The 17,164-nt window shown below is 38.9% G+C and overlaps 1 protein-coding gene across 2 annotated transcripts in view; it reads left to right on the forward strand.

Moving 5' to 3' along the window:
• The window catches only part of st6galnac3 (ST6 (alpha-N-acetyl-neuraminyl-2,3-beta-galactosyl-1,3)-N-acetylgalactosaminide alpha-2,6-sialyltransferase 3), a 102,540-nt gene continuing 85,376 nt past the window's right edge, over positions 1 to 17,164 (forward strand). For both annotated transcript variants that reach the window (XR_007944159.1, XM_022209607.2), the window contains exon 1: positions 1 to 283. Coding sequence is in view for 1 of the 2 variants with exons in the window: in XM_022209607.2 (XP_022065299.1) it covers positions 266 to 283 (18 nt within the window). In the remaining variant the exon portion in view is untranslated. The remainder of the gene's footprint in view (positions 284 to 17,164) is intronic.

Raw genomic sequence — 17,164 nt, forward strand, 5'->3', positions numbered from 1 at the left:
GGGCGGGGCTTACCGTCCACCGGCCAGTAGCGTTGCAGCGTCGCTCTGAGCTCCAGCAGCTCCACGGCTGGAAAAAAAAAAAAAAAAAGAACCGGAGAGGGGAGACGGATAACGGTTCTCTCTCCAACAACATTTATGGAGCCGAAGGTCTCACCCAGCAGCTCCACCGGCGGTGAACCGACGCGCTAGCGGGAGGAGGAGAGCTGTGAGCGGGGCAGAAGGAGACGAGCCGTCGGGTCCTCCATTGTCTGACAGGAATAAGAATATGGCCTGGATGTGGAAGGTAAGAGCTCCCTGTCCTCCTGGCTGGAAGGAAAAGGAGCAAAATCCACGACAGGAGCCCGAGACGTGGCTGTCAGCAGGTTTAGGTGTAGCAGGAGGAGGAACTGGATCTGCTGGAGGTCTGGAGGTGTGGAGGCTTTAGATCCTCCATCTGTGGGTTTTTATTTGGACTGAGCACATGAGAGGAAAGAGGCAAGTCCTCTGGTGTTTGTGTTGTTGTGTTGGAGGAAGCAGGCCAGCCAGATGTGCACAGTCCAGGTGTTGACGTGATGGAGGGAAGGTAGAACATCTGGATGAGAACCAAGCAGAGGCAGCTTCCAGGGTTTAGACGGGTTCACGTCAACCTCAGGACTCTGGATTTGTGTTAGAAAGGCCTGGAAGGAGTGTTTTAGGTCTGAAACTGACAAACATCTTCGCTATATGTTCATTAATTCTCATGTTTCTCTGTTAAATGACAGAAAAACAGTCATCACACCTTCATGGAGTGTGTGAAAAAACAACCACACATCACCTCTGAGAAGCTGAGGGCAGAGAAAGTTTGATTAATAAATCAACTAATTCATAGTTTAATTATTTTCTTGCTTTCTCAGTTAATTATTTTGGTTGTAAATAATTAGAAAAAGGTAAAAAACAATGTCCCTAAAATCACAATTTTCTGTCAGTGACACCTGAAGCTAACAACCAGCTGCATTATATGTTAAGTAATTCTCATTTTTTCTCTATTAAAGAATGAAAAATCCTCAAAAATCCTCATCTCACTTTCATAGAGTTATATATAGTTATAGTATATATAATTTGTCTGACCAGATGTCTAAAGTACAGTAATATTTAGCCAACAATGATTTAAAGTTTAGGTTTTTTGCTGAGAAAAAAAGTCAAACATCACCTTTAAGAAGCAGGAAGTCGCGGACGTCTGACCCATCGGACTGATAGATCAACTGATGGATAGTGCCATTAGTTTCTAGCTTTCTCAGTTTATTATTTTGGTTGTAAATGGTCATAATATAGTAAAAAGATTTGTGACACCTCCAGTCTAAAACCTAAAAATAAACAGCTGCTGGTTTCTGTTAATAAGATCTAAAATCATCGTTTCTGTCAAGAAGGGCTGAAACTAACAATCAGTGCTGATTGATTCTCATTTTTTCTTCATAAAATGATGTGAAAATCTCACTGTCATGGAGCTGCTTCCGTAGTTTGTTTGACCTACAGCCTAAACTCCAGACATTTTCAGTGATTTAAAGTTTTGCTGAGAAAAACAGGAAACATCCCCTTTAAGAAGCTGGAAGTCGAGGATGTTTGACGTATTTTCACGATGGATGAACTAATAGATAGACTGGTTAGTTTCTGTCTTTCTCAGTGAATTATTTTGGTTGTAAATAATCAGAAAATAGTGAAATATGCCCATTACAGAGGTGGAATTTGAAGCATCCATGCTTTAAAACCTCAGAATATGCAGCCAATGTTTTGTTTGTTTGTTTTTTTTTAGCAACAGCTGGTTCATTCTTAAAAGCTCAGACTCTCAGTTCAGGACTTTTGTCTATAAATGATCAGAATAAAGGGAAATATGTCCGTTACAGTGTTGAATCTACAGCTGAGTCTGCAGAATAAAACCTACAAATGTTCAGTTTGACTGGATCGTGTGACGATGACTGAAAATATTTGGTCTTTAGTTCTTAGAAATATCAATCGATGCTGCAGAAATCCAGTTAACGTCTCCGGATATCTGCAGAAGTAAAACTGCAAAGCATCACTTTGAGACGACAGAAGTAGAAAATGTTTGATCGATGACTCAGCTGATCGATCAGCTGATTGTCTTCTCTCTTTCTCAATTAATTGTTTTGTCTGTAAACGATCAGAAAATAGTGAAACATGTCCACAGTCTAAAAATATTCAGTTTGATTTTTCTCCTCAGAAATGCTCGTGATTCATTTTCTGGTGATTAATTGTGGGACTCTTAAAGCTTTTGTAGTTTTCAGTTTTTATTTCTATAAATTATTAGAGAAATGTGCAAAATATCACAATAAAATATCAAAAATATTAGTTTTGTTCAACAAATTGTAAAAGATTTAAATTTAACAATGATTTAAAAAGGAAAAAAACGGTGTGGTGCCAGCATTCAAAAACCTAAAAATATTCAGTTTTAGAAGATGAGTCTTCAGAAAATAGTTTTCTGGTGAATAACTGGTTCTTTATGAAAGCTCTGATATTGATTATAGTTAATCTGATTTATTCATGACATGTTTTTATCAGATCTGAATCCCAGAGTTCTCAGTGATTCTTCAGATCGCTTCTTTGGTGTGACTAAGACTTCAAACACGTTCAGTTCATGTGATTTAGATTCTGAACTTTTAGAAGCTGGAACCGGAAAATAAGAGTCTCTGTTTCTTCAGAAATTCTGACAAAGCATCAGCTTTTTGTCCATCAATGATAAATTTGTTGTTTCTCAACTAATAGTTTGACCAAAAAGTTTGAAAATACTGAAATAAGTTAAATATAATTTTTTTTCTGTCACACCAGCAGTTCGTAGGCTAAAAATATTCATTGATTGAAAAAAATAAAACTCCTTGTTTTTGTTTGTTAATTTGTCTGAATGTCAGAAAACAGTGAAACCACAGTTTGATAGTTCAACCTCAGACAGAAGGCGGTTTTCTGACATGCAGGCGACAGAAAATGAGAAACAAACACGACTCGTTTGTTAAATCAGCAACACAAAAGTTAAGTCTGTTAAGAACTCTCTGTCACGCGAACTGAAACAAGACCTAGATCTAGGGGCTTTTAAAAATGAACTGAAGCGGGTTTTAAAAGGGGATCAGGTCTGCAACCATTTTTAGATTGAACACAATGTATTTGTCTTTGTATTAATGTTGTTGTTGTTGTTGTTTTGTTTTTTTTCTTTTTTTCTCTCTCTTCTGTAAAAGCCCTTCTAGGGACGGACTTTGCAAATTAGCTCTGGCTATAAATGTCATAGTGTTATACATGTTTATTGTATACACTGGTCCCTATTAAATAAACAATAAATAAATAAATAAAATGTCTTCATGAGATCCCAGCAGAGACGGACTTTTAGGATGCGGTTGTCAGCGTCGCACCGCGTGAGAAAGCTCACACACAGAAATACTTTCCATTTTCAGTGCAGATGCACTCCAGTAAATGTAAATAAGCTGATTATTCTAGAGAGTTTATCCTTTTCAACTCATCCAATCAAAATGAGCAAAAATAGCAATAAGGTTTGCAGAAGAACTAAACATTAAAATGCCTTTTTTCCCCCCAAAGTCGGGCAAAAATTCAGGAATGTTCAGTTTATTATCATTTAAGAGCAACAGGAAGCTGGTCTGTGTGGCAGTGTGACTAAAATCTAGGTTCTAAGGAAGTTTTCTAACTGAACACTGGATCATTTTGCAAACTTAAAGTGAGTTTAATTCAAAGGAAGCTCTTGTGTGCTTAGTTCTACTTTATTTAACATGTGAGCAGGTTTTCAGCTCATCCCGTCAAAATCTGCAAAAAATAGCAGTATATCTTTCAGAAAAACCAAACATCGCAATGTCATTTTTTTCCCCCTCCAGAATCGTGCAAAAATTCCGGAATGTTCAGTTTAATATCATTTAACCCTCGCTGACCCGTTTTAAAGTTAGAAAATGTGGGGAAAAAAAATGTATATGTTCACAGTGAAAGCTTCCATATTCTCAACATCTTTGGGAAAAATTTTGAACATTTTTTGGTGGAAAAATAAGAAATGTTTAAAAAAATGTTTCTTGAAGAACATTCAGAAAAAAAATCTACCAAAATCCAACGAAATGTTCAAAGATTTCCCAAAGATGTTGAAAATGTGGACATCACAAGTTTCACTGTGAAAATATATATATTTTTTTCCACATTTTCAAACTTTAAAACGAGTCAATTTAGACCCACAGGACGGCATGAGGGTTAGACCAGTTCAAGTCCTGCACACTAACGGATATTTAGTTTATTATTTTTGAATTTATATGAGAGAACATGTACTGTGACGGATTTATTCTGTAAATTTGACGTCTTTATTAGGAGGTTACAGCCATCTTATAACAGCACTTTCATGTGTTTTCACTGGACTGAAAATGAGCTAAATGTTTATTTTTGTGCACCGAGAACTGTAACAGTTTTTATTTAACATACAGACAGCTACTTTCTACTTTACATTTTTGTTACTTTAGGCCTTTTTCGTGGAATGAATAGTGAATGTTCAGGGCTTATCACACATAATCCTCTCCTAAAAGGATTCTGCTTTTGACCTCAGTTTGGATTTTTCAAGTTTTGAAGACAGATTTTAGTTTAGTTCAGTGAAACTGTGCTTTCTTCTTCCTGTCTGCTTTATTCCGTCAGATTTCTGTTGGAGGAGTCGGGAACTAAGCGGAATATTTATAGATTTATTGGGTTAAAAAGGCGCAGAAAGCCTGAAAATAGCTCAACGATTGCTTGAATAAGATCAAATGAAATCACAGATTTCACTTTTGTGCTTTTCTGACCGAAGAATCAGTAATTTTTATCTACAGTTGAGCAAAATCAGCAAAGTTTAGTCAGATTTCTGTTTGTGACGCTGTGGAGGGTTCCAGTGACGCTGCGGTGTGCGTTTATACAAAAAAAAGCTGAATATTAACAGATTTATCGGCTCTGAAGGTTCTGTAGCAGCAGACACATCTTTGTATTTGTGAATAAATGAAACATTATATTTACAGATTTCCCTCTCCATCTTTTCAGACTGAAAAATCAAAGATTTTAGTTCAGATTTTTACTAGAAAACTCTGTTTTCTGTTGAACAGCAAAGCTTGAAACCTCAAAGGTACACTATGATGTGTGTTAATGAAGAAATTAGAATATTTATAGACTTTATTGGGCGCTGAGGGAAGAAAATTGTTATAAATGTTGCTTATTATTTATTATGAATCCAGATTTTACTCGCAGAGCTTCTCAGACTGAATAATCTGAACACTTTTTACCCACATTTTAACAAAAGAAGCAAAATTTTGTTGAATAAAACGGTGTAGTTTTCTTCCTCTTCTGTTAAGTCAGATTTCTGTTGGGACACTGGAAACATCATGTGTGTTTTTGAAAAAGAAAAGCTGAATATTTATGAAATTTTAGCGCGCTGGAGGAAGAAAAACGACATCAATGTTGCTTATTTTTCATTCTTGAATTTCCCTCGGGATTAATAAAGTATCTATCTATCTATCTATCTATCTATCTATCTATCTATCTATCTATCTATCTATCTATCTATCTATCTATCTATCTATCTGTCTATCTGTCTATCTATCTGAACCCATATTTCACCCTCAAAGCTTCTCAGACTGAATTATCAGGGTAATTTTAGTCCAGAATTTTATGAGAAAAGCAAAGTTTAGTTCATTAAAACTGTATTTTTGAGTATTAAGTCAGATTTGTGTTGAAACCACTTTTGAAGTTTTGCAGCTGGAGGTTTTGCCGGAGTGTGTTTGTGTAGAAAATCTGAATTTTGGCAGATTTATAGGCTCAAAAATAGTTTAAAAATAACTTAAATGTGTATTTTTCTGTGTGAAAAGTCTCATGACTAAAACATCAAAGCTTCATATAAGTGATGAGGCGTTCAGGTGCATTAGAAGATGCGTTTATGAGCCGCCATCCTGTGGGATTCGTTTTATTTCCTCCCTCTGTGCCACTAAAGAGGCCTTCATGGAGCGGTTCAGTCTCCTCCTTTGTTAGTCAGCGTTTTAATTGGAGTGAATTCATCCGTGAAGATCTGAGCTGGGAAAAGGACGAAGCTCCATCGCTTCCCGTCAGAACGCTGCTGCTCCTCCTAACCTCACATGGCAGAACAGGCCAGGTTTCTGGAGTTTCTGGGTCGTGTGGCGACAAAACACACACGATTTCCTGTTAATTAGTGCAGACAAATGGTGTGTTAGACGAGGTGTAGCAGCGAATGTCCCGCTTCTTCAGAGGAAGAACTTCTGGTGTCGCAGCAGAACTCAGGCTGATAAAAAAACAACCGGCAGGATCCTGGATGAGGCCGATAGTGGGTTTGTATTCAGGCCGACAGTGGGTTTGTATTCAGGCCGACAGTGGGTTTGTATTCGGGCCGATAGTTGGTTTGTATTCGGGCCGACAGTGGGTTTGTATTCAGGCCGATAGTTGGTTTGTATCCGGGCCGACAGTGGGTTTGTATCCGGGCCGACAGTGGGTTTGTATCCGGGCCGACAGTGGGTTTGTATCCGGGCCGACAGTGGGTTTGTATCCGGGCCGATAGTGGGTTTGTATCTGGGCCGACAGTGGGTTTATATGCGGGCCGACAGTGGGTTTGTATCCGGGCCGATAGTAGGTTTGTATCCGGGCCGACAGTGGGTTTGTATCCGGGCCGATAGTGGGTTTGTATCCGGGCCGACAGTGGGTTTGTATCCGGGCCGATAGTGGGTTTGTATCCGGGCCGATAGTGGGTTTGTATTCGGGCCGACAGTGGGTTTGTATCTGGGCCGACAGTGGGTTTATATGCAGGCCGATAGTGGGTTTGTATCCGGGCCGATAGTGGGTTTGTATCCGGGCCGATAGTGGGTTTGTATCCGGGCCGACAGTGGGTTTGTATCCGGGCCGATAGTGGGTTTGTATCCGGGCCGATAGTGGGTTTGTATTCGGGCCGACAGTGGGTTTGTATCTGGGCCGACAGTGGGTTTATATGCAGGCCGATAGTGGGTTTGTATCCGGGCCGATAGTGGGTTTGTATCCGGGCCGATAGTGGGTTTGTATCCGGGCCGACAGTGGGTTTGTATCCGGGCCGACAGTGGGTTTGTATCTGGGCCGACAGTGGGTTTATATGCAGGCCGATAGTGGGTTTGTATCCGGGCCGATAGTGGGTTTGTATCTGGGCCGATAGTGGGTTTGTATCCGGGCCGATAGTGGGTTTGTATCCGGGCCGATAGTGGGTTTGTATCCGGGCCGATAGTGGGTTTGTATCCGGGCCGACAGTGGGTTTGTATCCGGGCCGACAGTGGGTTTGTATCTGGGCCGACAGTGGGTTTATATGCAGGCCGATAGTGGGTTTGTATCCGGGCCGACAGTGGGTTTGTATCCGGGCCGATAGTGGGTTTGTATCTGGGCCGACAGTGGGTTTATATGCGGGCCGACAGTGGGTTTGTATCCGGGCCGATAGTAGGTTTGTATCCGGGCCGACAGTGGGTTTGTATCCGGGCCGACAGTGGGTTTGTATCCGGGCCGATAGTGGGTTTGTATCCGGGCCGATAGTGGGTTTGTATCCGGGCCGATAGTGGGTTTGTATTCGGGCCGACAGTGGGTTTGTATCTGGGCCGACAGTGGGTTTATATGCAGGCCGATAGTGGGTTTGTATCCGGGCCGATAGTGGGTTTGTATCCGGGCCGATAGTGGGTTTGTATCCGGGCCGACAGTGGGTTTGTATCCGGGCCGACAGTGGGTTTGTATCTGGGCCGACAGTGGGTTTATATGCAGGCCGATAGTGGGTTTGTATCCGGGCCGATAGTGGGTTTGTATCCGGGCCGATAGTGGGTTTGTATCCGGGCCGATAGTGGGTTTGTATCCGGGCCGATAGTGGGTTTGTATCCGGGCCGACAGTGGGTTTGTATCCGGGCCGACAGTGGGTTTGTATCTGGGCCGACAGTGGGTTTATATGCAGGCCGATAGTGGGTTTGTATCCGGGCCGATAGTGGGTTTGTATCCGGGCCGATAGTGGGTTTGTATCTGGGCCGACAGTGGGTTTAACACCAGACTGACAGTTGGTTTATATTGATATATATTTATAATGTTTGTATTATTTGTTCATGTGAATGAAAATAATTACTTCATGCTTTATGAAAGCTTTTTATTCATGTGAAAATTCTTTCTATGATTTTTTAAAGTTCACTCAGAGCTATTATTTTGAGACCAGAGGTTTGGTTTGGGTTCTTTTTCCTTCTAGTCCTGGTGGTTCTGTTTCCACAGAGGAACAGAACGTTATACTGCACAGAAAATATCCTGACAGTGAGTAAATAAGTGGCTTTGAAACGGTTTTAGGCTCAGAGAATTCAGGAACAGCTGCTCATTTCTGCTGTTTAACCGTATATAAACATGTTCCACGTTGTACCAGCGTGAAGTAAATGAAACTAAATAAAAGGCTGCCATCCCATGCCATCCCATAATACTTTATCTCTACACAGAAAATGAGCAGACATCAGGGTTTAGTTGAAGTTCTTCCTCTGAACCGGTCTTTGTCTCTCGGTTCCTTTGGGCCGTCATGGAAGCGTTTATGCGTGTGGCTGCTTTATCATGCTAATGTAACCTACATCTGTGTGCAAACACACATAGACGCTCTGCTGCAGAGGCCGGAGCAGTTATTCACCACCGTAGCCACGGAGATAACCTCCCTGCAGATCGGCCATGAACCCTCCGGTTGTCATCATCTCAGGCACCAAAAATATTGTTTCCTCGTCTGAAAAAAATCCAGAAATTCGGCAAAAAAATCCTCAAATTTATGAAAATTTGCAAAACCTTCAGGAAGAAAATTCCAACAATTCCTTAAAAGTTTCCCTTAAAAGTTTTCTTTTAAAAAAAATTATCCCAAATTTGGCAAGAAAATTCCTGTAAATATTTTCAAAAAATGAGTAAAAATCTTCCAAAGAAAATCCTTAAAATATCTAAGGTGATTACATATAAATCAGTAAAACTTTTAATATTTTCTTTAAGAACATTCACTAAAAAATTAACCAAAATCCAGAGAAATTTTCTGGATTTTGGTTGATTTTTTTTTGTGAATGTTCTTAAGAAGCATTTTTTTAACATTTCTTTTTTCCCCACCAAAAATATTTTTAAAAATTCCCAAAAATGTTGAAAACATTCACTGTGAAAATATTTTTATTTTCCATATTTTCAAACTTTAAAACAGGTCAATTTGACCCACAGGACGACACGAGGGTTAATTAATTGCCAACATTTGCACACAGATTTTATTTGGAACTATTACTTGTCTCATTTTGTTTTTATTCTATTTTGATGATTATTTCTTATTTAATTTTTATCTTATGTCATTTTAGGCCTGTGGGTTCTGTAAAGCATCTTGAGACAATTTGACCTGTAATTGGCGCTATATAAATAAAATTGAATTGAATTTTATTCGTTTCAGTTGTGTGAAGGGAGTTCGCAAAATAAGAATTTCATCACTGAGTAGCCGCTGTGTTTCTACCAGCTGTATGAAGTTCTTGAACCCTGAATCTTAATCCACCATCTAAAGACCTTCAGCTCACACATGGAGTCTGTCAGCATCTGGAAGGCTCATTTTCTTCTTTCTGACCTCGAGTTGGATTCGACACAAAGCAAAGACACCCAGTTTAATGAAGGAGATGATAAGGAAGGTCGTTAATGAAGCTCCACAGCGTAAAATTAGATGTCAGCCACTGGAAGCTCCGCACCGCGACCTGATTATTACCGGACAAGCTTTACGGGACGAGGCTGAACTGTTACTCTTTAATTACCCTGAAACAGGAGGACGGACTGAAGTTATTCATCTGTAATCAATAGATTTAGCTGCATTTTCCCCGAAAACGGAAAACTGCTGAAGCATCTATTGACTGTAAACGTCTCAGTGTCACACACGAGGGCAAAGACAAAATAAATATATATACATATATAAATATATATACATAGCAAAGGTCCAGCATTCATTACCCCAAACATGAAGACTTGAGACATTTAGTCTTTTAACCCTCCTGTTGTCTTAATTTACAGGCACCAAAAAATACTGTTTCATTGTCTGACAAAAAAATCCCCAAATTCAGCAAAAAAATCCCCAAATTCAGCAAAAAAATCCCCCAAAATTTCTGAAAATTTGCAAAACTTTCAGGAAGAGAATTCCAATAATTCCTTAAAAGTTTTGTTTTAAAAATGTTCCCCCAAATTTAGCAAGAAAATTCTTCTAAATATTTTCAAAAAATGAGGAAAAAACTTCCAAAAAAATCCTAATAAAGTGATTATACACCCCCTGTCAAAAGTTTTGAGACGCGTTCGAATGTATTTGAATGAGAAACTGTCTCAAAACTTTTGACAGAGGCTGTATATATTGATTTTTATGTGAATGTTCTTAAGAAACATTTTTAACATTTCTTTTTTTCCCTCCAAAAAATGTTCAAAGATTTCCCAAAAATGTTGAAAATGTGGACATCAGAAGTTTCACTGTGACAATACATATTTTTTTTACACATTTTCAGACTTTAAAACGGGTCAGTTTGACCTGCAGGACGACACGAGGGTTAAACTTATTTTGAGTTTTCTTGTAAAATTCAACTCAAAACAAGATAATTTCAAAACTATTTGACTTAACAAGATATTTAAGATGCGTTGTCTGAGGAAAAAACTTCCAAAAAATCCTAATAAAGTGATTATACACCCCCTGTCAAAAGTTTTGAAAATTAACCAAAATCCAGTGAAATTTGCTGGATTTTGGTTAATTTTTATGTGAATGTTCTTAAAGAAACATCTTTAACATTTCTTTTTCCCACCAAAACATGTTCAAAAACCCCCAGAAATGTTGAAAATGTGGACATCAGAAGTTTCACTGTGAAAATCTATAGATTTTTTTCCACATTTTCAAACTTTAAAATGGGTCAGTTTGACCCACAGGACGACATGAGAGTTAAATGGACACATTCTATGTTGCTGTGATTTCTGACCATCAGTAATGACAATAATAATATAAAATGCGGCATTTCTGACCACGCCTTATGGGGGAATGAGCAGCCTTGGAGGAGGACTGCTCTCTGAGTGCTTTTCTAGTCTTGGGTCTGCTTCCTTCTCTCCGTTCTCCTCTGGTTCTTGCTGTAATATCAGTTGGTCCTGGGTCTTATCTGTCAGATAATCAGCAGCAGCAGCATTATCTTCACCTGCCTGATCTGCTGCTAACCTCAGACACGTTCTGCAGCTCTCCAGCTTCAGGGATTAGATGGTCACACTCCGTTTAAGATTAAGACGGGCTTCTTAACACTCTCTGCTCGGATCTGGACTGCACTGGTAGATAAAGTGAGAGTGAGTCAGAGACGGAGCTGCCAGCATCAGATGGCTTCATCCGGCCCTGATGCTTCCCTGGACCAGAGCTGCAGTTCTGGGTTAGAACCTGATCCAGGAGGCCGTCTGCCAGCTGAACAGAAGCGCAGAAATGACAAGTAGTGGACGAACACGCTGTGCATGTTTGAATCTGATTGGTCTGATGACTGAGCACCTGCTGGAGCTGCAGAGAAACGACGAGATCTGAGATGAAGGAGGCTGGAAAAGGCAAACAGCAAAGCAGCAATCTGAGGCAGTGCTGCAGTTTGGAAATTATGAAGTGTTCACGTTAACCCTCATGTCATCCTCTGGGTCAAAATTTACCCTTTTTAAAGTATGAAAATGTGGGGAAAAAATATTTTTACAGTGAAACATCTGATGTTCACATTTTCAACATTTTTGGGAAATTTTTGAACAATTTTTGGTGGAAAAAAGAAATGCTAAAAATGTTTCTTCAGAACATTCACCAAAAAATCAACCAAAATTTAGAGAATTTCACTGGATTTTGGTTGATTTTTATGTGAATGTTCTTAAAGAAAGTATTAGAAGTTTTACTGATATATATGTGATCACTTTCAATATTTTTAGAATTTTTTGGAAGATTTTTACTCATTTTTTTTAAAAAAATATTTACAAGATTTTTCTTGCCAAATTTGGGGATTTTTAAATACAACTTTTAAGGAATTATTTTAATTTTCTTCCTGAAGTTTTTGCAAATTTTCAGAAATCTGGGGAATATTTTTGCTGAATTTCTGGATCTTTTTCAGACAAGGAAAAAATATTTTTTGATGCCCGTAAATGAAGACAGCAGGAGGGTTAAAACATCTCAAATGAGGAGGTTACATGAAAGAAAAAAATCTATTTTTGAGTAAAAAACTTAACTATATATATATATATATATATATAGTATATTTGTAAAAAAAAAAGTATATATATATATATATATATATATATTAGCATATCTGGCTTATTTTAAGACACCTAAGCTTGACAATCCTGGTAAAATGTAGCTTAAAATCAGATTTCCCAGCTAATTTTAAGATCTCAATATTCTAAATATCACATCTTATTTCAAGAAATCTTACCAAGCCATTTTTCACTTGTTCTACTGGCAGATTTTTTCACTTATTTCAAGGTGAAAGTTCCTTGAAATAATTTTTTTTCTTGTTTTAGAGGAGCATTTTTTCCAGTGCAACAGATCCAACTGCAAATTCTCATTTTTAGAACTGAAGTCTTTTATCTGACAGGTCGTTCAGTACTAATCAGAATCTGCTTCTCAGCGAATCATCTGGTTGTTTTAGCAAAAGCAGAATTCTAGATTTTCACGTGTTTCAGGTTCTATGATCCAGCATAACAACACGTCAAACGTAGTCAGCACCTTCATGGATGAACAGTTTGTGGTTTCTGTCTCTGGCCCAGAGAAATCACCACTGCCAATCACTGCCAAGAAATCAAACAGATTTCTTGGCAGTTTTATCAACTTTTAGGAGCATTTATGTGTTCGGCGTGTGAACATGAAGCGGCTGCAGAAACAGCCCTCCAGCCAGTTGGATTCGTTTGGTGCTCTGTTGCTGGATTACATTTGGCTCTCTGCACACTTGGCAGCGCCTGAGAGCTTGTTGTAGTCTTGGCGAGGCCCGGCTGCCCGTTGGCACCGAGAGGAGACGGATCAGCAGAGGCCATGTTTGATAAGGAGCTACGCTCTCCACGGCTCAGATGACAGAGAAGCAGAATCAGAGGGCAGTCGGAGGCGTGGGGCTGAGTGGGAGGACTGTATTTTTTACCGAAGGTTCAGGTGCTGCTGGAGTTCCCTTCAGCTAAACTGGATGTGGTTTGTACCGAACCCCGACCGTTCAGCTGCTGGAAAAATCGTCCTTCAGGGTCTCAGTTTCATCTAAAACCTGCTGGAGGTCGCGGTTTGCATCCCAGCTGCTAATTTTTTTACTAAATTCAAGATTCCAACCAGCAGACGTGGTTTAACCGTCCTGTTGTCCTCATTTATGAGCACAAAAATATTGTTTCCTTGTCTGAAAAAAATCCAAAAATTCAGCAAAAAAATCCCCAAATTTCTGAAAATTTGCAAAACCTTCAGGAAGAAAATTCCAGTAGTTCCTTAAAAGTTTCCCTTAAAAGTTTGATCTAAAAAAATCCCCCAAATTTGGCAAGAAAATGCCTCTTCATTTTAAAAAAATTTTAAAAACCTGCAAATAGATCCTAAAAATGTCTCAAGTGATTCTGTATATGTCACTAAAACTTCTGGTATTTTATTTAAGAACATTCACAAAAAGAAACATTTTTAAACATTTCTTTTTTCCCACCAAAAGATGTTCAAAAATATCCCAAAAATGTTGAAAATGTGGACATAAAAATACATTTTTTTCTCCACATTTTCAAAGTTTAAAACCTTCAGGAAGAAAATTCGAAAGAATTCCTTCAACGTTTCTCTTAAAAATTTTACCAAAAAAACTCCCAAATTTGGCAAGAAAATTCTTGGAAATATTTTCAAAAAATTTGTAAAAATCTTTCAAAAAATCATAAAATTATCTAAAGTGATTCCATATATATCAGTAAAATTTCTAACATTTTCTTCAAGAACGTCCACATAAAAATCAACCAAAATCCAGTGAAATTTACTGGATTTTGGTTGATTTTTTTTGTGGAACATTTTTAACATTTCTTTTTTTCCACCAAAAAATGTTCAAAAATTTCCCAAAAATGTTGAAAATGTGGACATCAGAAGGTTCACTGTGAAAATATATCTTTTTTTTCCGCATTTTCAAACTTTAAACAGGATCAATTTTGACCCTCAGGACAACACGAGGGTTAAAGCAGGCTGGGGTTGATCTGCTGTAATCCTGAGTGTATCAGGTCTGACTCTTTCCCTGAGTAACGGCTAATTTAGTGCAGCGTGCCTTCAAGCTCTCCGCTCTGCCCTTGAACCGAGCCTCTGAGCAAGCAGAAAATCCCTGTAATTGCATTAGTGTTGTCCCACTGAGCGCCACGCCCGCTCCCTCCTTCGTTTACGGCCCTGACGTTCGGATTTATCCCGTCCTCCTGCTGCAGGATCATTAACGGCAGCATCAGATGGTTTCTGTTCAGTCAGAGATGTGTTCAGGTGTGATGCTAGCATCGGTACCAAGCCGAGGTAATAAAAGGCAGCAGCCAGCGTGACCATCCCCGGTGGAAACCCGACCAGAGCTCTGGGAGAGCTGGAGAGGTTTGACAGTCGAAGAAAGGCCGGCGGTTAAGTGAGGGACATTAAAAAAACAAACTGTTTAATCTGCTTGTTATTCTCTGGAGCTTTCTGCTGTCGTGTAGAACGAGAACGTGGGCGTAGCTTTAAAATGCTACCATGCACTCTGGGTAATGTCTGCTGCAAGGGAGGACTGATTATTAGACTGACCGGTTATCATGGACGATGTCTGTCATTTTTCAAATCATCTGCCGCTTACTACTACATTAAATACTTAAGGTCTTATGCAGCTCCTCTCTCTGTCTGGAGTCACTCGGTGGAATCAGAAATGTCTCTCGAGCAGCAAAAACTGAACCAGGAAGTTAGCTTCTGTCACCGTGGCTAAGGCTATGCTAAGGGCTAGTTGCTAGCGGCTAAGTTAGAAGGCAGCTACAGATTAACCTGAAACAGAATCTGGAAAACAAATAATGCTTCTTTCTATTGTACAGATTTATAGTCACATATATCAATGAAGAGGCCTCGTTAACCCTCTTGTTATCCTCATTTACAGGCACCAAAAAATATTGTTTTCTTGTCTGAAAAGAAATCCAAAGATTCAGAAAAAAAATTCCCCAAATTTCTGAAAACCTTCAGGAAGAAAATTACAATAATTCCTGAAAAATGTTATTTAAAAAAAATCCCCCAAATTTGACAAGAAAATTCTCAGAAATATTTTTCAAAAAATGAGTAAAAATCTTCGAATAAAATGCTAAAAATATCTAAAGTGATTCCATATATATCAATAAAACTTATAATATTTTCTTGAAGAACATTCACATAAAAATCAACCAAAATCCAGCGAAATTCGCTGGATTTTGGTTGATTTTTAGGTGAATGTTCTTTTGAAATATTTTAAACATTTCTTTTTTCCATCAAAAAATATTCAAAGATTTCCCAAAATGTTGAAAATGTGGACATCAGAAGTTTCACTGTGAAAATGTATTTTTCCCACATTTTCAAACTTTAAAAAAATTATGACCCACAGGACAACATGAGAGTTAAAACATTACATTTATTTTTTATCGGCTCCTAATATCTGTCTCTCTTGATTTCCAATAATCAGTATCGGTCCAGATAAAACCCATATCGGTTGATCCTAATCCGCTCGCTGCTCTTGTTTTTCGTGATGTTCAGGATTCACTGGTGGTTTTCTGGTTGTATTTAGGTCTTTGTTTTGTTGTTTCCATCCAGATTTGCCACCACAGAGCAGCAGCATCTCAGAGAGTGAACACCTGTGAACACCTGCCTCATAGCGACGACTGTTTGGTGGCCTTGGGTTCAAATGTCCGCTCTGTTTATCGGTGCAGCAGCTGCTCCACTTTAGTTCCACAATGCTGCTGCTGCTGCTGCTGCTGAGGCTCTTGGAGCACCTTCACTCTAAGAGGATTAATGTAAAACAAAAAGCCGTGTCGGCAAATCATCCGCTTGCATTCGTTGTTTGGAAAATCTCTGAGAGTTTTTCTGGTGCTGTAAACAAAGCGGCTGTGGTTGGTTCAGATGTAAAAATACATCCTGAATGCATAAACACGTCTTTTATCCGACAGATCCTGTTGGTTCCACAGCTCAGGAAGATGAGATTCCTCCGTCTGTAGTTCACCACTCTTTTGAATCAGCATTAATTACAGTATGAAGCTGCACTAATGAGTATTTTCATAGTTTTTCCTATGACTGGAAATGAAGGAGGCTGAAAAACAACATTCAGAACCGATAAACATCTGCTGTACAACATCATCAAATCAGAATTTGGAGCAACAAAAAGTACAAAAGAAACTGTTGAAATACCTGTTTATATTTAGAATACATCCATCATCCATCCATCCATCATCCATCCATTTAGAATCCATCATCCATCCATCCATCCGTCCATTTAAAATCCATCCATCCATCCATCCATCCATCAGTTAGAATCCATCCATCCATCCATCCATCCATCCATCCATCCATCCATCAGTTAGAATCCATCCATCATCCATCCATCCGTCCATTTAAAATCCATCCATCCATCCATCCATCCATCATCCATCCATTTAGAATCCATCCATCCATCCGTCCATTTAAAATCCATCCATCCATCCATCCATCCATCCATCCATCATCCATCCATCATTTAGAATCCATCTATCATCCATCCATCCATCCATCCATCCATTCATTGATCATCCATCCATCCATCCATCATCCATCCACCATCCAACCATCATCCATCCATTCAGAATCCATCCATCCATTTAGAATCCATCCATCCATCCATCCATCATCCATCACCCATCCATCCATCCATCCATTTAGAATCCATCCATCCATTCATCCATCCATCCATCCATCATCCATCCATCCATCCATCCATCCATCCATCATCCATCCATCCATTAATACAAGTAAGAAATAAAGGGTGAGAAAACAGCACAGTGTACAACAATGAAAATAATAATACATTTGGAGTGATATTGGCTTTTAGACCTGAAACTCGACTAGAGGATGAACAGAAAACAATAAAAAGCAAATGGCAATAATCAATGATCACATCATTGATTATTTCCATTTGCTTTTTATTGCAAAGATTCCCCTGCTAACAAGGTTAAAGGAACATTCCTGTGGTTCTCGTTT

The sequence above is a fragment of the Acanthochromis polyacanthus genome, chromosome 9, assembly GCF_021347895.1.
Source record: "Acanthochromis polyacanthus isolate Apoly-LR-REF ecotype Palm Island chromosome 9, KAUST_Apoly_ChrSc, whole genome shotgun sequence".
NCBI classification, from domain to species: domain Eukaryota; kingdom Metazoa; phylum Chordata; class Actinopteri; family Pomacentridae; genus Acanthochromis; species Acanthochromis polyacanthus.